General features: G+C 41.4%; 1 protein-coding gene across 1 annotated transcript; it reads right to left on the reverse strand.

Moving 5' to 3' along the window:
• Positions 1–2,426: 2,426 nt before the first annotated feature.
• LOC120051066 (synapsin-1-like) lies at positions 2,427–24,283 on the reverse strand. Its single transcript, XM_038997691.1, has 13 exons — positions 23,958–24,283; positions 20,160–20,217; positions 18,890–18,981; positions 18,091–18,247; positions 17,848–17,937; positions 15,697–15,759; positions 15,432–15,574; positions 15,185–15,259; positions 14,995–15,097; positions 9,418–9,552; positions 9,164–9,233; positions 8,524–9,016; positions 2,427–2,562 (listed from the first exon to the last, which is right to left on the reverse strand). The coding sequence occupies exons 1-13, from the start codon at positions 24,281–24,283 to the stop codon at positions 2,427–2,429; spliced, it is 1,941 nt and encodes a 646-aa protein (XP_038853619.1).
• Positions 24,284–24,605: the final 322 nt, after the last annotated feature.

Raw genomic sequence — 24,605 nt, forward strand, 5'->3', positions numbered from 1 at the left:
AAAATCCAAAACCAAAATCCACAAGTATTCATTGCACAAAATATCAACAAGCACAGCCAGCAACAGGGGGGAAACGTGACAAATCTGCATCATTCATAGGTCACGATCTGTACAACACTTCTATTTGGTTTTACAAAACAACATTTACACGTTTATGCACCACTTATCACAAGGGTTCACTGTGGATACACCAAGGGTCGATGCGTAGAGGAAGCAGAGGGGTTCTGCAGGGAGATTGGGACTTTCCGAATTAGCTCCAAAAAACAGATTGCCTGGAACACACTCTTTTTGGAAGACATATTCAGTGCCCTAGAAACAGAAGGTTTCAGCTTTGGGCTCAGGGAATATCTAGGGATTGTTTTCTGACCAATGATCAAAGGGGTCATTAATGTTTTGGGGAGAAAGTATTACGTGTAGAGAATCAAACAGAAGTATACTGCAGTGGTACTGTATATCCCACAGGGGACATACCAGTACATTTATTTTACACTGCCTACATGACCCATGGTACATTCCTTGGCTGAGCATTTATTTGGACTAGGTCCCTTGCTCACAAGCTGTGACCCTGCTGGGAGCCAGGGGACAGACAGGACAGGCACCAAAACTCTCCACTCACAGAAACAGCAGCATCCCAGGCCCTTGTGATGGCTGGTAAAATAGAGCACTGAGCTGGCTGTGTCTCTACAATCTGACATTAAAATCTCAAAAATATCACTTGACTCATGTCTTCAAGTATGATTTTGTTATATTTCATGTGCAAATACATTTGAAAGAACAAATACATTCTACCTCAATAAACACACATGCTTTCATTTGCAGTAGCTCATCATCCTCATTTCAGTGCAACGTTTGGAAGACCTGACCCCTGACACCAGTGTGTCACTTACCAGGACATCCCTGAGACAATACTATCTGACTGAACTTTGTGCCTGTCTAAGGCATGTTTCCAAATTGAGAGCTATTGAGATTTTGTCTTAATCTAACAGAAGAAGGGAGAGGGAGGCAGCAACGGCATTCTCACAAAAACAACACATACTTTTGTTATGCTAATTACGCTAGCTAATTACATGTGACAACACAGTTACAAGCGGCGATGTGAGTGATTGAAATTGCAACCATATCTCCTTTATTGACATGCATCTAAAAAATCATACCTTAGAATGAATGAGCAACTCAAACAGCTGTAGTGTTGCTTTACTGTAACACTGAACTGACCTACTGTAGTGTGAACAACACTGTGCCGACAAGTTTAATTCAATTTAACTGGGAACACTATCATGACGATTACCAGTGTATCGTTTCCAGTATACTAGCATAAAAACAATTCCAAATGATCAAATCGTGACCAAGTAAATATCTCCCAATACATAAAAACTGTGGCAACATAGGCCACCTACTGAAATGTAATATATAACAACACCATTTAAAAAGGGACTGATGATTGATGGGGTAAGAATCTTCACCCTTACTTTTATCTGAAATTTAAACACACGTGCAACAACAAGAGAAGTGGATGTGTACTGTATGTGTGTGTGTTTGTAGGAATCATTTGGAATGTGAAGGTGATAGGGAATGTTTCAGACTGAGAGCAACAAACCTCCCACTGGGCACAGATGTCAGTTCAACATCTAGTTTTGATTTACATTTGGTCGAGTAAAAAAAAAAAAATGTAATTGGATTTAAGTTGAAAGTTGGGTGAAAAAAAACAAAATGCCCTTACATTGATGACTTTTTTGCAAATCCAATCAGTTTTCCACGTTGATTCAACGACATCTCGTAGATTTTTCTGGTTGAAATAAAGTGGAAACAACATGATTTTACCATGGGCTATCTGTATTATATTCTATGTGTGGTCTTCAAATGTACAGATGTAGGATCTTAATTTGATCACTCTTTTGTTGTGGAGATTTTTCCTGCACCACAGGAAATGCAGATGAGCTTTGTGATTTACATAAATGCACTGAAAACCCACACTAACACACGGTTTTAAATATTTTTTATTTATTTAACCTTTATTTAACTAGGCATGTCAGTTAAGAACAAATTCTTATTTACAATGACGGCCTACACCGGCCAAACCCGGATGACGCTGGGCCAATTGTGCGCCGCCCTATGGGACTCCCAATCATGGCCGGTTGTGATACAGCCTGGGTTATATTAACCTCTTGGCGTATTGTACTTTTCACATAGCCAAATTAAAATCCTTTTGCTGCAGGATTATTTTGCTGCGACAATACTGGTCAAATTAAGATCCTATGTCTGTATAGGCAGTGGATGTTTTATATGTGCATTTTCACATCAATGTACATCAATGTCCATGATAGGGAGGTGTTAGTCCTATTGGTCCATTGTGTGTTGGGGAGGGGAAGGGGGAGGGTCTGCCTTTCAGTCTGTCTGTCGGCGTAGGAGGGGGCTTACTCCATCTCTCAGTCTGAGAAGAGACTAGCAAAAGACTTGCGTAGGTTGCGTATGGTCTCAGCCTTCACCTCATCCTGGCTAAGGCTGGCCCGTGGCGTTGGGGTTTCTGGAATGTTGAAGGCATTGATAAGAGACTGGGATTTGCTATAAAGAGAGGAAATGGCAATAGAGGAGAGGAAGAGGCTATTAAAGTCATGCAGCAAACCCATGTAATGGTAAGAAGTGTAGGGTGTAATGGTAATAAGTGTAGAGCATGGCTGGAGAAAGAAAGAGAGAGACCATACATAGGGGATAGACAGAGTTCCTTCAGTATGTATGGACATTCCTTACATAACTGATTCAGTGCACTGATCAGCTCAACTTTATATGTATACTGAATGATTGATCTGGATGCAAAGGCATGCTTTTTTAATCATCCCCCATCCCCCCTCCCCTTGACCAGTGTTCCTAGTTCCATGTTCTGGACTCGACGCCACAAACATAAATTAATTGAAGAAATTGCTTGCAGTTGTCTTTCAGTCAGTCAACTTTGGTACAACATACTATGGGGAGTCGCACTCTCACGACTTCGGTTGGAGGAGCTACAATCACGCCTGACAAGGCCAATGAAATCCACGCCACACTAGAAGCCCTGTCTTCCACAGGTGATAAGTGTGAGGTTCGGATTCATTCCCTCAATTATTCCACTATTTACCTCGGTGTGAACAGGAACAATTCACGCTACTAAAACAAACAATTGGAAAACGAGACTGTCTTAAGTCACGTCAACTAAACTGTCTGTTAATAGTAGAGCGTGCTCACCCCCTGGACGTTGTGTGCTTGTCACACCCTGACCTTAGAGATCCTTTTTATGTCTCTTTTTGGTTTGGTCAGGGTGTGATTTGGGGTGGGCATTCTATGTTTTGTTTTTCTATGATTTTCTATTTCTATGTTTTGGCCGGGTATGGTTCTCAATCAGGAACAGCTGTCTATCGTTGTCTCTGATTGGGAACCATACTTAGGTAGCCCTTTTTCCCCAACTGGTTTTGTGGGAAGATGACTTTGTTTAGGGCACTTTGCTTTTGAGCTTCACGGTTTGTTTTTGTAGTGTTTATTGTTTTGTTTGGCGTCATTTTGATTAAAAAAAAGAAAATGTACGCTCACCACGCTGCACCTTGGTCCTCTCCTTTCAACAGCCGTGACAGTGCTGAAGTTTGTACTTTGTTCTCATAAGTTTCCTAATCACAAACAATGAATTATTCTTCAAATGGCTTGGCCTGGCTATAGCAATAACTAAGACAAAACTACTAACAAGCCGGATTCGCGACCATGCCCCAGTATATTAAAAGATAATGTTTGTTGTCTTGTATGTCTCGGCTCGGTGCATGCTCAGGATGCTCTCGCTCAAATCAGTTTGTGTGCGAGACTAAGAGACGGCTTGCACTGTTCCCCAACTAGTCCACGGCTCAGGTTCTCTTGACAATCATGTAGCATTTCCAATAGTGACTTCCTCTCCTGGGTACCCGTACCTTGGCTGAGTCGGAGTTGCGGAACGCAGAGATGGATCGGGTGCTTGGTCGACTAGAATGTCTACCGGCTCCTGTGCGCTCTGTCGACAGTTATGGGAGTCTACTCAAAGAGAGAGGGCAACCAGGTTATGTGAATATCCCCCTACCGCCTGTGTCTGCCTTGGTTAAGCACCGCTTGCCTCTCATCGCAGAAGGGTCTGGGTCCCACCTCTGTGATCCGGTTCTACGTAGACTTTTGAGACCAGGCCAGCTAACAAGCGCTGCATAGCGTGCTAGCCAGGTTAGCTAAATTGCAGAGGTGAGCTAGCTACTGCTAGCTATTCCGGCTTCCTAACGGTGGAATTGCTTGGGTAACTCTCTTGTTTAGTATACCTATCTACCATTAAGTCGCTTGGTTATTCTAAATGGGCGGTGCTACCGCAGCCATTGCCGGAGCCCCCTGTGTCTATAAGGGACTGGGCTTCATCCAAGACAATACAGTCACGGAATCACAACTACATTTGGAAGCTTGTCAATGTTTAAAGGGACATTTAAAAAAGGTTCTACTTCATATTCAGCATCTCCAGCACCACATGTGAAAATGGCACGTTTCTATGCTTTGTAGTAAACAAGAAAGAGGAAGATAAGTGTTTCCAATGACATCATCAACCAATTAGTAGACAATTAGTTAGCAATGCCTACGCATAATTGGTTAAAAAGCACACAATACACACCAATGATGTCATTGGAAACACGTATCTTCCTCTATCTTTTTTACTACATACATTACCGGTCAAAAGTTTTAGAACACCTACTCAATCAAGGGTTTTTCTTAATTTTTACTATTTTCATCAAAACTATGAAATAAGACATATGGAATCATGTAGTAACCAAAAAAGTGTTAAACAAATCAAAATACACTTTATATTTGAGATTCTTCAAATAGCCACCCTTTGGCAAACTACCTGCCCTCCAGGACATCTACACCACTCGATGTCACAGGAAGGCCAAAAAGATCATCAAGGACAACAACCACCCGAGCCATTGCCTGTTCACCCCGCTATCATCCAGAAGGCGAGGTCAGTACAGGTGCATCAAAGCTGGGACCGAGAGACTGAAAAACAGCTTCTACCGCAAGGCCATCAGACTGTTAAACAGCCATCACTAACATTGAGTGGCTGCTGCCAACATACTGACTTAAATCTCTAGCCACTTTAATAATTAAAAATTGGATGTAATAAATGTATCACTAGTCACTTTAAACAATGCCACTTTTTATAATGTTTACATACCCTACATTACTCATCTCATATGTATATACCGTACTCTATACGATCTACTGCATCTTTGCCTATGCCGTTCGGCCATCGCTCATCCATATATTTATATTTATATGTACATATTCTTATTCTTATTCATTCCTTTACACTTGTGTGTAAAAGGTAGTTGTGAAATTGTTAGATTACTTGTTAGATATTACTACATGGTCGGAACTAGAAGCACAAGCATTTCGCTACACTCACATTAACATCTGCTAACCAAGTGTATGTGACCAATAAAATTTGATTTGATTTGCCTTGATGACAGCTTTGCACACTCTTGGCATTCTCTCAACCAGCTTCATGAGGTAGTCACCTGGAATGCATTTCAATTAACAGGTGTGCCTTGTTAAAAGTTAATTTCTGGAATTTCTTTCCTTCTTAATGCGTTTGAGCCAATCAGTTGTGTTGTGACAAGGTAGGGGTGGTATACAGAAGATAGCCCTATTTGGTAAAAGACCATACTATGGCAAGAACAGCTCAAACAAGCAGAGAGAAATGACAGTCCATCATTACTTTAAGACTTGAAGGTCAGTCAATCCGTAAAATTTCAAGAACTCTGAAAGTTTCTTCAAGTGCAGTCGTAAAAACCATCAAGCACTATGATGAAACTGGCTGTCATGAGGACCACCACAGGAATGGAAGACCTAGAGTTACCAGCCTCAGAAATGCGCAGTGATGTCTATTGTTCTCGATGAGGGACCCGTGACCTGTTGGGAATGGACGCTCTGGCGCAACAGTGTCTTCGGACCCTCCTTTACACGTTCTGCCAGTGGTTCTGATTCAGCTCATGCTGGAGAGGGTGTGCCGGGAGGGCTTACTATTGGTTCTTGTGGCTCCTCGTTGGCCCAAGCAGTCTTTGTTCGTGGAGATCATTTGCCTTTTAGGCAGGGACCCGTGGCAACTCCCGTTGCGTAGCAACCTGTTGTCCCAGGCACACGGGCAGGTTTGGAATGCAAGGACGGAGATTTGATTCCTATGGGCCTGGCCCCTGAGAGGGCCAATCTGATGGCTAGAGGTTTACCTCTGAATGTTATTTCTACCATTCAGTCCGCAAGGGCGCCCTCCACAAGAGGGCTGTATGCGTATAAGTGGTTGAGCTCTGGTGCCAAGATAAAGGGCTGGTTCCTTTTCAGTCCGGGCATTCTCCACTTTAAACGTGTACATGGCTGCTATCACTGATTGTGCGGTTCCTGAAAAGTGCACTTTTATGGGGCTTGATGATGGTTTTGGAGGCAACCCCTTTGAGCCTCTGGAGTTGATGGATCTGAAGATCCTCTCCCACAAAACCTCCCTGCTCATGGCTTTGGCATCAGCTAAACATGTTGGGGACCTCCACGCGTTATCCGTACACCCTTCCTGTACTCAATTCGCCCCGGGCGACTCTACGGTGATGTTATGTCCAAATACGGCCTTCGCCCTGAAAGTCATGACTGTGTCCTACAGGTCCTTAGCTTTGAGCAATTTCCATTTTCGCCTCCTCCTTTTGCTTCTGAAGAGCAACAGTGTTACATGCCCTGTGTCCGGTGCAAGCTTTTCGCAAGTACATTGAACTGACCTGGGATATCCGGTTATGTGACCAGCTTTTTGTCTGTTTGCTAATCCAGCTTGCAGCAGGACGCTCTCTAAGCAGTGTCTCTTCCAATGGATTGCGGAGGCTATCACGCTGGCATATAGCAGAAAGTGGCAAGGGTTACCTACCAGGGGTGTGGCTGCATCTTGGCCGTTGTTTAAAGGGTTGACCGTAGGAGATATTTGTCCTGCGGCAAGTTGGGCATCACCACACACTTTTGTGAGGTTTTATCGCTTGGATGTCACTGCTCCCAATAAAGCCCATAGGGTGCTTACCGCTGGAACAGGGGAAAGTCACTATGCAGCTCGCCGTTTGCACAATACCCAGACTGCCGCATCTGGCGGGGTCAGGTCTGGGTGGTCTGCCATGGACCATTTAATTTAGTATCAATCAGGATCAACTTAGGGCGTGATTATATTTCCACATAGTATGTTGAACCGAAGTTGACTGATTGAAAGGGAACATAACGTTAGGATTATAACTAATGTTCCCTGAAGGAGGGAAACGAGGTACAACACCTGTTTGGCCCCGTGCCACCCGTTCCTGGGCTCAGTGAAGAGTAGTATTAAATTGAAGGAATTAATCCTTTGCCTCACGCTTATCACCTGTGGAGGCGGTGCTTCCAGCGAGGCGCGAATTTCATTGTCAGGCGTGATTGTAGATCCGCGAAAGTGCAACTCCCCATAGTATGTTGTACCTCGTTTCCTTCCTTCAGGGAACAGTAGTTAAATTCATAACATTACATTTTGACTGTTAATAGCTTGTTAAAGCCATATTTTCTATGCAATATACACTAGAAGCGTACATCATTTACTACATAATGAAACCTGCATAACCCTTTTCTTGACCCTTTCCACATTGCCCTCTATCACATGTTTTAAGGAACACTGCTTTAGTTGTAAATTATGTAGTGTTATTTAAACTCTCCTTTCCATGAGTCACTAGAGAATTACCAGGACATTAAACATGGTCAATGGTACTTAATAAAATGTCAACCAGCCTTTTGGTGGCCCTAAACGAAAAGTTGTTGGAAAATTGCACCTTGTGTATTCTACTATTCTGATGCTCATCAGTAAGTTGAGACCCTGACTGAGTTACAAAACTATATATTATAATTAGTATTTTTGGGTGGTTGGGACACCCTAGCAGCCGTGGGGCCCTAAGTGGTTGTTTATGTCGCATATGCCTAGGGTCGGCCCTGACCAACCTCTCATCCATAAAATTTAGCATTATCCAAAATAAGTCCTTGTAATTTCAAGTGCAACATGAAAATGAATAATGAGCAGGAAAAGTGTGAACATTCCATTGGAATCGTCTTGAAAAGACTTGTTCATGCACACTCAGTCCAAACATTTGGATCAAATAACAAATCGCACTGTAAACATCTGATAACATATCCCATGACAAACTATAGCTACATTGATTTGCAAACTCAATATCTAGCCTACAGTACAGATATAACACCATCATGCACATCAATCCCCTTGATGAGATAAAAATAAATGAAAGCTAAATCTAGAACACAGAATCCTCTCGTCAGTTAATTACTCATCCTTATCTAGAATGAGATAGACAGAGCATCCTGTGTGGCTCACAAAAACAGCCAAAAACAATAGGAGGATGTTACATCCAATATTGAGCTATTGAGTAATACAGTTGGGATACACTGAGCAAAAAGTATATTGGCATTGAATGTTTTGGAAAGCTTTATGAAAGTTTTGCTTACTTCAGTGGAGGGGTGGCTCCCATAGCAGGAGGGTCCTGGTTAGGCTTCTGTGGGGGATGAGGCTTCTGCTGCAGAGGAGGTTTCCCTCCCGGGTCTCCCTGGCCCTGGGCACTAAGGCGGGGCTGCTGAGTGGTGGGGGCCCCAGTGCGACCTTGCTGGGCTGGAGCCCTCTGCTGCTGGGGGCCCTGGGGGCCTCCTCCCTGGGACTGCTGCCTGGCAGGCTGGCCTGGCTTCTGCTGGGGCCTCTGCTGGGGCTGGCCCCCTGTGGACTTCTGGCCCATGCCTCCAAGGGGGGGGCTCTGCTGCAGCTGGGGACCTGACTGCTGTGGCCTCTGGTTTTGAGGGGAGCCCCCCAGGCTCATGGATCGCTGGGGGGATCCCTGACCAGGGGGCTGGGCTTTTGCAGGGGCCTGGCCTTGGGGAGAGGGGCGCTGCTGGGAGGGGGCTCCTTGGCGAGGGGTGGCAGTGCCGGTGGGTGTCTGTTGTGGGCCACCTGAAGGAGACAGAGCACTGTTTATCCTGTACCTATTAAGCAATCTTTTTTTTTTTTACAATTTAGCTATCATGTTACCAGCTAAAGAACAAAAGCAAGTGTCCATTGGAATTTTTGGGCCTTAATATTACAGAGCCATCTTCTTACCTTGTGGAGAAGGGCGTTGCTGAGCCTGTGGCACTTTGGGTTGTGAGATAGGCTGAGAGGATGCAGCTTTCTGCATGGCCAACATGTTACAATGAGACACAAAGTTAATGGGTTACACATACAAACCAAATATACTGTCCAATTAACAATAAAGACCACTCATCTAAACATACTCCTTTTGACAAATATTGACTCATTTTAAGTCTATTAGACTGAGTGGTGGTTAGCAATAGTGTAACCTGTGCAGGCTGTGCAGCTGTGGGACGGACAGGAGAGGGACTTGCAGTGCGTGGGACTGTCTGGTTCATTTTGGAGATGACCAGGTCTGCAATTTGAGCACGGTCTTCATCCTGCTGGTCTCCAATCAGAGGCATGGAGCAACCCACCACCTGAGAGAACGAGATGGGGAAACACAAATCAAATTGTATTAGTCACATGCGGCGATTACATCAGCTGTAGACCTTACAGTGAAATGCTTACTTACAAGCCCATAACCAACAATGCAGTTTAAAAAATACGAATAAGAAATAAAAGTAACAAGTAGTTAAAGAGCAGCAGTAAAATAACAATAGCGAGACTATATACAAGGGGTACCGGTACAGAGTCAATGTGCGGGGGCACTGATTAGTCGAGGTAACTGAGGTAATATGTACATGTAGGTAGAGTTATTAAAGGGACTATGCATAGATAATAAAAGTGTAGCAGCGGCGTAAAAGAGAGAGGGGGGGGGGCAATGCAAATAGTCTAGGTAGCCACAAGGTATTACAATGTTGTTACCAGTGTAATTACAGTGTTACTACACAGTTTAAGAATGCTTAAATTGCGAGCCTTTCCCAATAATGCAGTATTCAATATCAAAATAGTACGGAAGCCATGAAGCCCAAGGCAAAAAAATACAACTTAACCTCTTGGAATTATCTCATTTGAATGACTTAGTATCTTGTTTGAACAACTTAGTATCCCGTTTGAATTACTTCATTGTTATTTTGCCTAATTAGACCTCTTTTGTTATGCAGCTTGTTGCACCATGTAATGGTTGGTGCAGCCATTCATTCATGATTCTATTCATTGATATGATTATTCATTGACAGTTCTTTGATAGCCTAAAGCAGGGCTGCTTTTGAATGCAAGAGCATGTAAGTGGGCGTGTGTTGAGTGTGGAGCAGCGAGAAACAAATGGTGCCTTCTTCTCCCGCTCCAATTTTGCTCTGGTACTGCTCAGCCACAAGCTCTGGGCCTGCTCTGCTTAGCATTTTTTATTTCCTTTATCACTAGTCTTTTAATTATGCCTATTCGGTTATAATTATTTAGCCCCCCCCCCCATCCACACTAGCCTATATCTAGTTTATATTCTACTTTCTAACGTTAGGAAATGTAATTTCTATTTTGAAGGACTTCAAATGTATTCACGCATGTTTTTAGGTAGGCAATACATAGGCTACTGTGAAATCTATTTGAGATTTTCTTGGAATAGAATCAATTTAATTAAGCTAAAATATCTTAAATAAATCGTAAATAATAAAGGCCAGTATCAACTTCTTTTCATGAATAAAAGGGAAGAAATAAACTCAAGCAAACACCAATAAGCTTCACATGTGGATTGAAAGTGGGAAAGTCGCTCTACAAATGAAATATTATTATTATAAAGACAAACAAATACACATGTAAAAGCTTATTTACATAAAGGACTATTAGTGGGAATATAGCCATAATATAAACAAGAGAAAGGAGAATGGAATACATTTGAAAATCCTAAAATGTACAAATACAATGAGACAATGTGCTTTGTGCTATTTTTTTTAACTTTTTTTTGATTGGAGAAAGAAAATAAGCAGAACGCCAGTATGGTGCAATAAACTTTAGTGAACTATTTACAGAAAAGATATACAAAATAATACATAGGGGCAAATCAGCCTGAATAGCAGGACGCACAACAGCAATGCGTTTTGACTACTAATTCATATGCACATTGCATCTGAAACTGTTCTTTTTAGGGGTCCATCTAAGTTCATTCCACCTGGGCCTATTGACCCAGCTTTGGATATGTACTACAGACTGGTGCATAAAGACATATCCAAGCTACAGGTCTTAAATGTCCAGAATGCCCCCTCTATAGTCATCCGCCTAGTGGACAAGGGAGGCGCTGTTACTGTACAAGACTACACTGTCTAAAAGACTGAAGTACTCAGGCAACTGAATGATCAGACGTTCTATAAAAGATTCACTACAAAACCCCACAAAAAAGCTTCTGTCATTGAGGGCATGCACAATGGTCATATCACCAAAAGAGAACACAGATTGGTGTGTAAAAAACAGCTCCACGCTGTCAATCGGCAGTCCCTAAAATACTCTTTAATTATCTTAATCCCCAAAGGGACAGGACGAATCTTCTTTGCAATGTCAGACCAGATTTGGCAGCAGGCATGAAGATCTCTACTCAATGTCAAATTCCCTGATTGATAAATATGCCCCTATGTATTGTGACACTTTCATTTACCAAATACTCCACAATTAGACATTAGTTAAACTTCTTCCTGCTAATAAAAACACCAAATCCATCTATTACGCACAGATCTCCCTCTCAAGCGCTCCTTCTTAGGAGCTTTGCCTTATCACCAAATGAATAGGTTGTTGTCATCGGTGCTATTGAAAATTGGATAGCTTATTTATGTTTCAGTAAACCATTAGCCAACAATTCAAAGATTAAATTAATTGTCATCATGAAAGTTTATTATCGCTTCATTTTATTTTGGTGATAAAATGTATTTTTTTTTTGTTATTTTGAACTGTAGTCTATAAAAAGTTACCCCTTTCAATTGAAGCCCTATCAGAGGAGATTCTGATAGGCTAATAAAAGCATGTTGTTCGCAGCATATACCAGCCTATAATTTCTGAAGTTTATTCATTTATTGGTGATGGATACTTTAACTGTAAGTTTAGTAATTCTATTGATGGAAAACTTGTTTACCTCTTGTGTCGCACACATTTAGTTCAACATTTGATTATAGCTCACAATCAAGCATAGCCGCAGGAAATAGGGTGCTGAAGGTGCTGCATCACCCCCTGCAAAATCAGAATCAAAAATATTTATTAATAAAAATATACAGTTGAAGTTGGAAGTTTACATACACTTAGGTTGGAGTCATTAAAACTTGTTTTTCAACCACTCCACAAATGTATTGTTAACAAACAATACATTTGTGCATGACACAAGTCCTTTTCCCAACAATTATTTACAGACAGATTATTTAACTTATAATTCACTGTATCACAATTCCAGTGGGTCAGAAGTTTACATGCACTAAGTTGACTGTGCCTTTAAACAGCTTGGAAAATTCCAGAAAATGATGTCATGGCTTTAGAAGCTTCTGATAGGCTAATTGACATAAGTTGAGTCAATTGGAGGTGTACCTGTGGATACATTTCAAGGCCTACCTTCAAACTCAGTGCCTCTTTGCTTGACATCATGGGAAAATCAAAATAACTCAGCCAAGACCTCAGAAAAAATTGTAGACCTCCACAAGTCTGGTTCATCCTTGAGAGCAATTTCCAAACACCTGAAGGTACCACGTTCATCTGTACAAACAATAGTATGCAAGTATAAACACCATGGGACCACGCAGCCTTCATACTGCTCAGGAAGTAGACGCGTTCTGTCTCCTAGAGATTAACGTACTTTGGTGCAAAAAGTGGAAATCAATCCCAGAACAACAGCAAAGGACCTTGTGAAGATGCTGGAGGAAACGGGTACAAAAGTAACTATATCCACAGTAAAACGTGTCCTATATCGACATGACCGCTCAGCAAGGAAGAAGCCACTGCTCCAAAACCTTCATAAAAAAGCCAGACTACGGTTTGCAACTGCACACGGGGACAAAGATCGTACTTTTTGGAGAAATGTCCTCTGGTTTGATGAAACAAAAATGCATGAGGGCCTAGTGCACTTCACAAAATATATGGCATCATGAGGAAAGGAAATGATGTGGATATATTGAAGCAACATCTCAAGATATCGGTCAGGAAGTTAAAGCTTGGTCGCAAATGGGTCTTCCAAATGGACAATGACCCCAAACATACTTCCAAAGTTGTGGCAAAATGGCTTAAGGACAACAAAGTCAAGGTATTGGCGTGGCCATCAGAAAGCCCTGACCTCAACCCTATAGAAAATGTGTGGGCAGAACTGAAAAAGCGTGTGCGAGCAAGGAGGCCTACAAACCTGACTCAGTTACACCAGCTCCGTCAGGAGGAATGGGCCAAAATTCACCCAACTTATTGTGGGAAGCTTGTGGAAGGCTACTCGAAACGTTTGACCCAAGTTAAACAATTTAAAGGCAATGCTACCAAATACTAATTGAGTGTATGTAAACTTCTGACACACTGGGAATGTGATGAAGGAAATAAAAGCTGAAATGAATCGGTCTCTCTACTATTATTCTGACATTTCACATTATTAAAATAAAGTGGTGATCCTAACTGACCTAAGACAGGGAACTTTTACTCGGATTAAAATTCAGGAATTGTGAAAAACTGAGTTTAAATGTATTTTGCTAAGGTGTATGTAAACTTCCGACTTCAACTGTATATAAATATTTGACTACAAAATAAGTGCATTGGGCCTTTTACTATTATTAGTGGAGCAATATAGTAGATATAGTTGTTGCCTGTCCCTTTCCCTGCGATTGTCATTCTAATGGTATCCAGAAAGAATAAAACCCTTTCCTCAAACATTTACATCAAAAGGTGAAAAGTTATGGGCAATGCCACAAAATATCCAAATTAAATATTTTTCTTGATCAAATAACAGGGAAAACAACCACTTTTTGTGCAGTATTAATTGTTTTCTTTCTCCAGTCAAACCTAATTCTAACCTTTTAAAATATATTCCATTCTTCCTCTTGTTTATATTGTGGCTTTATTCCCACTAACATTTATTTATGTAATTAAGCTTTCACATGCATATTTTTCTGTCTTTATAATAATAATAATTCATTTGTAGAGTTTATTGGTGTTTGAGATTATTTAGCCCCTTTATTTAATGAAAATAAACTGATACTGGCCTTTATTATTTATTTTAGCTTAACTAAATGGATTTATATTGTGGTGTTTCTATTCCAAGAAAAATGTAAATACATTGTACAGTAGCCTATGTATTGCCCACCTAAAACATCTGTTAATACATTAGAAGTTCTTCAAAATAGAAACTACATATCCTAATGTTAGAAAGTAGAATATAAACTAGATATAGGCTACTCTGGGCGGGGTAGGCTAAATAATTACATCCAAATAGGCCTAATTAAAATAATACTGATAAAGGAAACAAAAATGCTAGACAGAGCACGCCCAGAGCTTGTGGCTGAGCAGTACCAGAGTGAAATTGGAGCGGGAGAGAAGCTGCTCAATTACTCTCTGCTCCTTGCTCCACACTCACCCACTTACATGCTCTGGCCTTCAGTCCTGCTTTAGGCTATCAAAAAACTGTCAATTCATAATCATATCAGTGGATGGAATCAGTGAATGAATGGCTGCAGCAACCATTACACGGTCTGACAAGCTGCATAACAAATTAGGCCTAATTAGACAAAGGAACAATGAAGTTGTTTCGAACGAGATACTAAGATGTTCAAATAAGATATTCTCCCATTCAAACGAGATAATTCCAAGAGTCTACGTATTATTATTTTTGGGGGTCTTGGGCTTCAGGGCTTCCGTAAAATACTATAAATATTTTTTTTAAATAAAAAAACATGCGAAATAAGAAAGACAACTGGAGAGTGTAAGCTATATAATAAGTATAAGAGCAAAATTGTTAACAATACTTTTAATCCTTTTACCTCTATAATGTAATCCTTGCCATCTTTTCCATGCAGAGCCTCCACAGCGCACATATCCAAACCGCCAAACACCTCAGAGCAGGAGTCCACCCACATCCGATACCTACGATGTTGGAGAACACTGCTAGTAACTACTAAACGCACTGCTGTCTGTCAGATGCACAAAAGCCCAGTCTGTGTTAACACTCACCTGTCTGACATGGCTATCTGTTCCAGCATAGCTGAACCAGTGTTTGTTTTCCAGTTCCCTGAAATTGATGTCCGCCTGATAAACAGACAAGATCTACCGTTTAGCATGTTCTCTGTTGATCATATTATTCACATCAATGTTGGGATATGCAGAATACATTATCTGTAGCCTGTGCTGAATAGCTTGGGGATTTGTAGAATGGATTGACCTCAGTCACTACAACAAGGAGCTTATTTTTTTCACTCACATGTAGGCCTTGTAATTGTCTCCGATCTTCTGGATGCGGACATCGTACTTTGCGTCGATGAAAGGTTCAGATGTGGCATAGGTCTTGGTCAGGGCAACAACACTGGCAATATCTTGGAAGTCATATTGATTGTCCACTTTCACCTGCAGGGTAGAGTCATGGTTGAATAAGATTATGTCAATAGTATTGATTTGTGAAGCATAAACACTAATCCAGGCCTACTTTGTATCATTTAAAATCAGAAACAAGAGCAGTCCAGTCCTACCTTCCCTATCCCTGAGTGGGCGTGGCCCATTTTCACCACCACAGGGAAACCAGGAGTGGTAATCTGCAGCAAAAGACAACACAACATCCCCATTGGAAAACATCATACTACACAGGCTCCAGACATGCAGGTAGGTTTGTGGCCAGGTAGGTTTGTTTGACTAAAGAGAATGTATAGCACAGCATTTATTAGTAAATTGCTAATTGAGTAAACTGTAAACTCAAATTGAGCTGCTGTTATTTGTTAAATGTGCCAGGATGCAGTTAAATAACAAAGTATCATCACGTTTTAATGTGCATTCGGAAAGCATTAAGATCCCTTCCCTTTTTTCCACATTGTGTTACGTTACACCCTTATTCTAAAAAGGATTAAATTACTTATTTTTCTCATCAATCTACACACAACACCCAATAATCACAAAATGAAAGCAGTTTTTCGCAAAATGTTGCAAATTATTACAAATAAAAAACAGAAATACCGTATTTACATAAGTATTCAGACCCTTTGCTATGAGACTCGAAATTGAGCTCAGTTGCATCCTGTTTCCATTGATCATCCTTGAGATGTTTCTAAAACTTGATTGGAGTCCACCTGTGGTAAATTCAATTGATTGGGCATGATTTGGAAAGGCACACACCTGTCTATATAAGGTCAAACAGTTGACAGTGCATGTAAGAGCAAGAACCAAGCCATGAGGTCGTAGGAATTGTTCGTAGAGCTCTGAGACAGGATTTTGTCGATGCACAGATCTGGGGAAGGGTACCAAAAAAATGTTTGCAGTAAAATGTTTGCAGTTCCCATTCTTAAATGGAAGAAGTTAAGAACCACCAAGACTCTTCCTAGAGCTGGCCACCAGGACAAACTGAGCAAACGGGGGAGAAGGGCTTTGGTCAGGGAGGTGACTAAGAACCTGATTGTGACTCTAACAGAGCTCCAGAGTTCCTCTGTGGCAGGAGAACCGTCCAGAAGGACAACCATCTCTGCAGCACTCCACCAATCAGGCCTTTATGGTAGAGTGCCCAGACTGAAGCCACTCCTCAGTAAAAGGCACATGACAGCCCGCTTGGAGTACTCTCAGATCATGAGAAACATGAGAAACAAAATTCTCTGGTCTGATGAAACCAAGATTGAACTCTTTGGCCCTGAATGCCAAGTGTCACGTCTGGAGGAAACCTGGCACCATCCCTAGGGTGAAGCATGGTGGTGGCAACATCATGCTGTGGGGATGTTTTTCAGCTACAGGGACTAGGAGACTAGTCAGGATCGAGGGAAAGATGAACGGAGCAAAGTACAGCGAGATCCTTGATGAAAACCTGCTCCAGAGCACTCAGGACCTCAGACTGGGGGTAAGCATTCACCTTCCAACAGGACAACAACCTTAAGCACACAGCCAAGACAACACAGGAGTGGCTTCGGGACTAGTCTCTGAATGTTCTTGAGTGGCCCAGCCAGAGCCCGGACATGAACCCGATCGAACTTCTCTGGAGAGACCAGAAAATCGCTGTGCAGCGATGCTCCCCATCCAACCTGACAGTGCTTAAGAGGATCTTTAGAGAATGGGATAAACTCCCCAAATACAGGTGTGCCAGGCTTGTAGCATCATACCCGAGGCTGTAATCGCTGCAAAAGGTGCTTCAACAAAGTACTGCGTAAAGGGTATGAATACCTATGTAAATGTTAGAATATGTGTGAATATGCTGAGGGCATCATGAGCCCAAACAGCAGCAGTAAAACTTTCAGAGTTATGGAGCGATTCATGTTGATCATTGAGGCGAGCTGCGCCGAGAGCAGACCAGCGACTGCGGGTGTGGAGGGGGGCAACACTGCGGCAGCACAGACACTGATCTCATTGCAGTGCTACTGAGGGGATCCATAGGGCGCAGGAATAATCAAACCCACTCTGGCTCTACTGCGACCTGTACACATGAACCCTCAGTCTAATCAGAGACAATATTAAGATTGATTGTTGTGATAGATCTGAGATGGATTACTGATGTGTGCTAGCTTTGTCCTTTTCTTACTGGACACAGAAATGTGTTATTCTAACAGAAGGGCCACCTAATAGTCTTTGCTTAGGTCTGTTTAGTGTGAAGACATGGCCATGTCGTGGTGGGGGGAGGAGTAGAGGGAAGCAGATGGCAAAACACCCACCATTTCTCTGTGGTTGGGATAGTAAACCTGCTCGATCAGTGGGAATTCCTCTGGTCCCAGTTGCTTGTACAATCTCACCATATTAGCAAACTGAAACGAGACGCGATAATACACAAGAGGTGACTTTTTCAGTTAAATCAAAAGTCATGATCTGTCTAGCAGTCATGGCTGTTTACTTGAATTAGATTAGGCTCAGAAAGCAAACAACAAACAATTGAATCTGCTTTAAATTGCCACGCTTACCACCCATGGTTTGTCACAGAAGTTGTAGACAGAGTGTAGAGAGTTTACACCCGTGAGACCAGCATACTGTAACCCAATCACTATGTGTCGGTGGTCTCCATTCTTGGCCATACTGAAGGCATGCTGCCTAACCAGCACAAAGTCTGGCCTGAAACACCTTGGAAAATTTAAAAATCACCCATTACCAATACATTATATTCAAACAGACATGTCAACATTTTATTCTGCCTTTTGCACTTGAAAATAACAAGAAACCATGCATATCTTGTAACATAAGCAATCAGGACACACTTATAATATTGTCGCGCCCTGATCTGTTTCACCTGTTCCTGTGATTGTCTCCACCCCCTCCAGGTGTCGCTTATTTTCCCCAGTGTATTTATCCCTGTGTTTCCTGTCTCTCTGTGCCAGTTCGTCTTGTATGTTAGTCAAGTCAACCAGTGTTTTTTTCCCATTCTCCTTTTGCTATTCTCTATTTGATAGTCTTCCCGGTTTTGACCCCTGCCGGACTCTGGACTACTTTCCCACCTGCTTGATCATCCTGCCTGCCCTGACCTTGATTCTGCCTGCCCTCTGGTACCTGCCTGCCCTCTGGTACTCTGAACTGGTTTTGACCCATTTGCCTGTCCACGACCATTCTCTTGCCTTACCCTTTTGGATTAATAAATATTGTAAGACTCCAACAATCTGCCTCCTGTGTCTGATCTGGGTCTCGCCTTGTGTCATGATACATATTTGTGTCTGATTATCTTAAACATCATGTAGAACACTGTATTCAAAGGATGTACAGTAGACTTACTTGGTCACCATGGTTCCATTCCGGATTGCTTCGATATCAACACTATAGCCCCCTGTAGCATGCGCTATTAGGTTGATTTCAGAGAAGTCAGCCTGAGTGGACAACATCCGTGTTAATCCAAGTCAAACCTCAATGTGATCATAACAGGGACATGTTACGGTTATAGTTCACTGCAAAAATCAACGTTTTCCAGGCGTGATGAAATTAGATTTTTTTCCATTTCTTTGGAGTTGAGACAGGTGGCTCTACAAAATAGATGGTGTGGAACATTGATTCATCTTCACATTAGCCCACTTAAGAGATCAGAATTGTCTGACAGACTTTGATTTTGGAGTGAACTACTGTATTACTTCAATGGCTTTGTCCCCAAAAACTGAGGCAGAAGGTAGCCATTATCACCTCCACAGATAATGAGACATGCTGAGACTCATGGGGTGCATAGTGGAAACACTCTAATGCAACATAAAAGGAGCAGACAGAAATAGGAGACATTGAAAATGCCGGTAGAGAAAATAATCATTAAGTGTCATTAATCATTAATCATTAATAATCATAAGCATTTTCAAGTCTTCATTTACAAAGCACAGAGGGTAGCATTAACTTCATTGTTCTATAAAGCCACCACCGGGTATAAATGTTTTGGGGTCCATGAGATCATTTTATTTTCCATGGATATTGTTAGCAGATTCAGAGTGACCTATTTCCTTAATATATTTGACAAATATGACAACATTATTATCACACTTGATAATTATCCAACTGTCAGTCCGCTTAACATAGTTCAACTATACAGTATGTGCATGTCTTGGGATTTCTTTGATTCATTGTTTATTGCATACAGTAAGTGCAGGTCTGCAGCACCCATGTACACTCCTAGAAAAAACGGTTTCAAAAGAGTTCTTCAGCTGTTCCCTTTGAAAAACCCTTTTTGGTTCCGGGTATAACTATTTTGGGTTCCATGTAAAACCCTCTGTGTAAAGGGTTTTTACATGGAACCCAAAAGGGTTCTACCTGGAACCAAAAATGATTTTTAAAAGGGTTCCCCTATGGCGACAGCTGAAGAAGCATTTTAGGTTCTAGATAGTACTTTTTTTTCTAAGAGTGTAGATGCAGGGGTTGTCTATCTGTGTGCTTCAAGCCCTGTACTCAATAACACCCATCATGAGGTGACCTGTGAGTTTCATTGGCTGTTCTATAACCTCAAATCTCCTCTCTCCATCTCTGATATAAAATAGACAATTAAAATAACAAAGGTGAACAAGCAACCCACCTGTTCCACCTTAATGTCAAATTCACCATGAATCTTTTTACCTTTGAAGACCTTTACCCTAGAGAAGAAAGGCAAGAGAAAATATTTGAATTGCATAAAAACTAGGACTACTTTGGAGAGTAGTTTTGTAATGCTATCTCACAAGCATAGTTGATGTACAGTGCCTTCAGAAAGTATTCACACCCCTTGACCTTTTTTCACATTTTGTTGTGTTACAGCCTGTTTACAAATTAATACAAAAATGACAAGCTGAAATGTCTTGAGTCAATAAGTATTCAACCCAATTTTTATGGCAAGCCTAAATAAATTCTGGAGTAAAAATGTGCTTATCAAGTCACATAATAAGTTGCATGGACTCACTCTGTATGCAATAATAAAGTTTGACATGATTTTTTAATGACTACCTCTTCTCTGTACCCTACACATACAATTACAGTACGTTCGGAAAGTATTCAGACCCCTTGACTTTTTCCACATTTTGTTACGTTACTGCCTTATTCTAAAATAGATAAAATAAAAGATTTTCCTCATCAATCCACACACATTATCCCACAATGACAAAGCGAAAACAGGTTTTTAGAAATGTTTGCAAATGTATTTACATTTTTGAAAAACAGTGGCCTCCACCCTGACCAAGGCCCTTCTCCTCCAATTGCTCAGTTTGGCCGGGCGACCAGCTCTAGGAAGAGTCTTGGTGGTTTGAAACTTCTTCCATTTAAGAATCCTGTGAATCAAAGAACTGTCTTCTTTGGGACCTTCAACGCTGCAGACATTTTTTGGTACCCTTCCCCAGATCTGTGACTCGACACAATCCTGTCTCGGAGCTCTACGGACAAGTCCTTCTAACTCATGCTTTGGTTTTTGCTCTGACATGCACTGCCAACTGTTGGAACTTATATAGACAGGTGTGCATCTTTTCAAATCATGTCCAATCAATTGAATTTACCACAGGTGGACTCCAATCAAGTTGTATAAACATCTCAAGGATGATACATTTGAACAGAATTCACCTGAGCTCAATTTCGAGTCTCATCGCAAAGGGTCTGAATAATTATATACATAAGGTATTTTTACATTTTTAATTTCTAAATTTCTAAAAACCTGTTTTCGCTTTGTCATTATGAATGTTGTGTATAGATTGATGAGGAAAAAACAATTTAATACATTTTAGAATAAGGCTGTAATGTAACAAAATGTGGATAAAGTTAAGGGGTCTGAATAGTTTCCGACGGCACTGATACTGTAAGGTCCCTCAGTCGAGCAGTGAATTTCAAACATCGATTCAACCACAAAGACCAAGGAGGTTTTCCAATGCCTCGCAAAGAAGGGCACCTATTGGTAGATGGGTAAAAAAGCAGACCTTGAATATCCCTTTGTACATGGTGAAGTTATTAATTACACTTTGGATGGTGTATCAATGCACGCTGTCACTACAAAGATACATGCGTCCTTCCTAACTCAATTTCTGGAGAGGAAGGAAACCGCTCAGGGACGTCGCCATGAGACCAATGGCGACTGTAAAACAGTTACAGCGTTTAATGGCTGTGATAGGAAAAAACTGAGGATGGATCAACAACATTGTAGTTACTCTATACTAACCTAAATTACAGAGTGAAAAGAAGGAAGTCTGTACAGAATACAAATATTTTAAAACAAGCATCCTGTTGCAATAGGCACTAAAGTAAAACAGCAAAAAATGTGGCAAAGAAACTAACTTGAATACAAAGTGTTCTAAGCACAGGCAGAATCCTAGAGGAGAACCTGGTTCAGTCTGCTTTCCAACAGACACTGGGAGACAAATTCACATTTCAGCAAGAAAATAACCTAAAACACAAGCCCAAATATACAATGGAGTTGTTTACCAAGATATCATTGAATGTTCCGGAGTGGCCTAGTCATAGTTTTGACTTAAATCGTCTTGAAAATCTATGGCAAGACTTGAAAATGGCTGTCTAGCAATGATCAACAACCAACTGAACAGAATTTGAAGAATTTTTAAAAGAATAATGAACAAATATTGTACAATCCAGGTGTGCAAAGCTCTTAGAGACTTACCTAGAAAAACTCACAGCTGTAATCTCCGCCAAAGATGATTCTAACATGTATTGAGTCAGGGGTGTGAATACTTTTGTAAATTAGATATTTCTGTATTTCATTTTCAATATATTTGCTAAAATTTCTAATAACATGTTTTCACTTTGTCATTATGGTGTATTGTGTGTAGATGGGTGAAAATCGACTTAATCGATTTTGAATTCAGGCTGTAACACAACAAGATGTAAAATAAGTCAAGGGGTATGAATACTTTCTGAAGTAACTGTAGATATACATGTATTATCAAAAAAAACGAACCCAGTTTAACACACTGGAAAGGAACATGAACTATCATGGACCAAGAAATCATCATGGTATCTTACACATTTGGCCTAAGGTAAATACTGAATCATTTGGGGCTCTCATATGGGCTGATAAGCAGACCAAAAAAATTTACATTCTGAATGTGCCCTTATTTGGCCTGACAGAACCATTTGAATATGTAGCCTAGTCTAGTTACCATGCCTGGCACAAGTGAGGCTATCTGGAATGTGCTGGTGGTACAAAAGTGCAATTGCACCATTTGCATTGCCCAAGACATCTTCATTATATCAGTGGCCTATGTAGGTATGATAATAACTGTGGATAACATTGATCAACACTGATTGTACAAAACATCAGGATCATCTGCTCTTTCCATGACATAGACTGACCAGGTGAATCAGGGGAATCCTGGTGAAGCTATGATCCCTTATTGATGTCATTCGTTAAATCCACTTCAATCATTGTAGACGAAGGGGAGGAGACAGGTTAAAGAATGATTTTTAAGCCTTGAGACAGTTGCAACATGGATTGTGTATGTGTGCTATTCAGACGGTGAATGGGCAAGACAAAATATTTAAGTGCCTTTGAATGGGGTATGGTAGTAGGTGCCAGGCGCACCGGTTGAAGTGTGTCAAGAACTGCAACCCTGCTGGATTTTCACGCTCAACAGTTTCCCGTGTGTATCAAAAATGGTCTACCACCCAAAGGACATCCACAACTGTGGGAAGCATTGGAGTCAACATGGGCCAGCATCCCTGTGGAATGCTTTCGACGCCTTGTAGAGACCATCCCCCAACAAATTGAGGCTATTCTGATTGCAAAAGGGGGTGCAACTCAATATTAGGAAGGTGTTCCTAATGTTTTATTCACTCGGTGTACACTGTAGTCTGCAGCAGTTGGGCGGCAGGTAGCCTGGCGGTTAAGAGCGTTGGGACAGTAACCGAAAGGCCGCTGGTTTGAATCCCTGAGCCGACTAGGCGAAAGGCCCTTAACCCTAATTGCTCCTGTAAATTGCTCTGGATAAGAGTCTGCTAAATTAGTAAAATGTGGTCTCGTTGTGTGTGTGTGTGTGTGTGTTACTATCCTTGTGGGGACCAAACAATTGATTCGCATTCAAAATCCTAACCCTTAACCCCTAACCCAACCATAACGCCTAACCTAACCCCACATTCTAACCCTAACCCTAATTGTAACCCTATCCCTAAAATTAACCCCTAAGCCTAAAATAACCTTTTTCCTTGTGGGGACTGGCGAAAAGTCCCCACTTGTCAGAATATTCCTTGTTTTACTATACTTGTGAGGATATGTGTGCGTGTGTGTTATGACCATAGCAAAGATGAATTATATCCTAATGACGTTGTGTTTCTTGGTAGCATACTGACACCCATTTGAGTCTAGACAGGGGCCATAACGTGTAACCTTACACAGCACTCTCCTTACCAGTCTGTTTGTTGCTCATCAATTACCAGGAGTATCTTGGCACCAGAGGCAACGCCTGCTTTGTCTGCTACCTCGGTGACTTTCTCAGCAACAGCAGCAGTGGTTTGTTTGACAGCTTTAGTAAAGGAAGATAAAAATCCAGCTCCGGCTCCGCTGCCAGTGCCCTCCGACTGCTGGCTGGTAGACAGACGCCTCTCCGGTGGTTCAGGCGACACTACTGCAGGGTCTTGCTGCGGCGGGTCAGGGCGTTGTAGATCAGTCATGTACCCATCGGGCAAATTGGACATAAAATTGCTGTCCGACAGCCGACGACGCAGGTAATTCATGTTGAAATTTTTTGGCTACGAAAAGGTGTATGGTGAATCCTCCTCTCTGATGCAAATGTATGAATTAGCCTACCAATAGCCTATAACACTATTTTGACATTTGAATCGAAGGATCAGTGGGAAATGTATCAACCCTGAGTCGCAGAAGAAAAAACAAGTTAAGTCGTTAAAATAGGTATCTCCATAAAATTATTTTATTTCCAAATCTATAGATTGGTTGGCCTGTATCCCCTTCAAGGTTTAGACCTCTTCAATTGACTCGAAGAAGGATTATCGGTCACGATGAGAAAACACAGTCAACACGAATATCTAAGCTTCGCCT

The sequence above is a fragment of the Salvelinus namaycush genome, chromosome 1, assembly GCF_016432855.1.
Source record: "Salvelinus namaycush isolate Seneca chromosome 1, SaNama_1.0, whole genome shotgun sequence".
In the NCBI taxonomy this organism is placed as follows: Eukaryota; Metazoa; Chordata; class Actinopteri; order Salmoniformes; family Salmonidae; genus Salvelinus; species Salvelinus namaycush.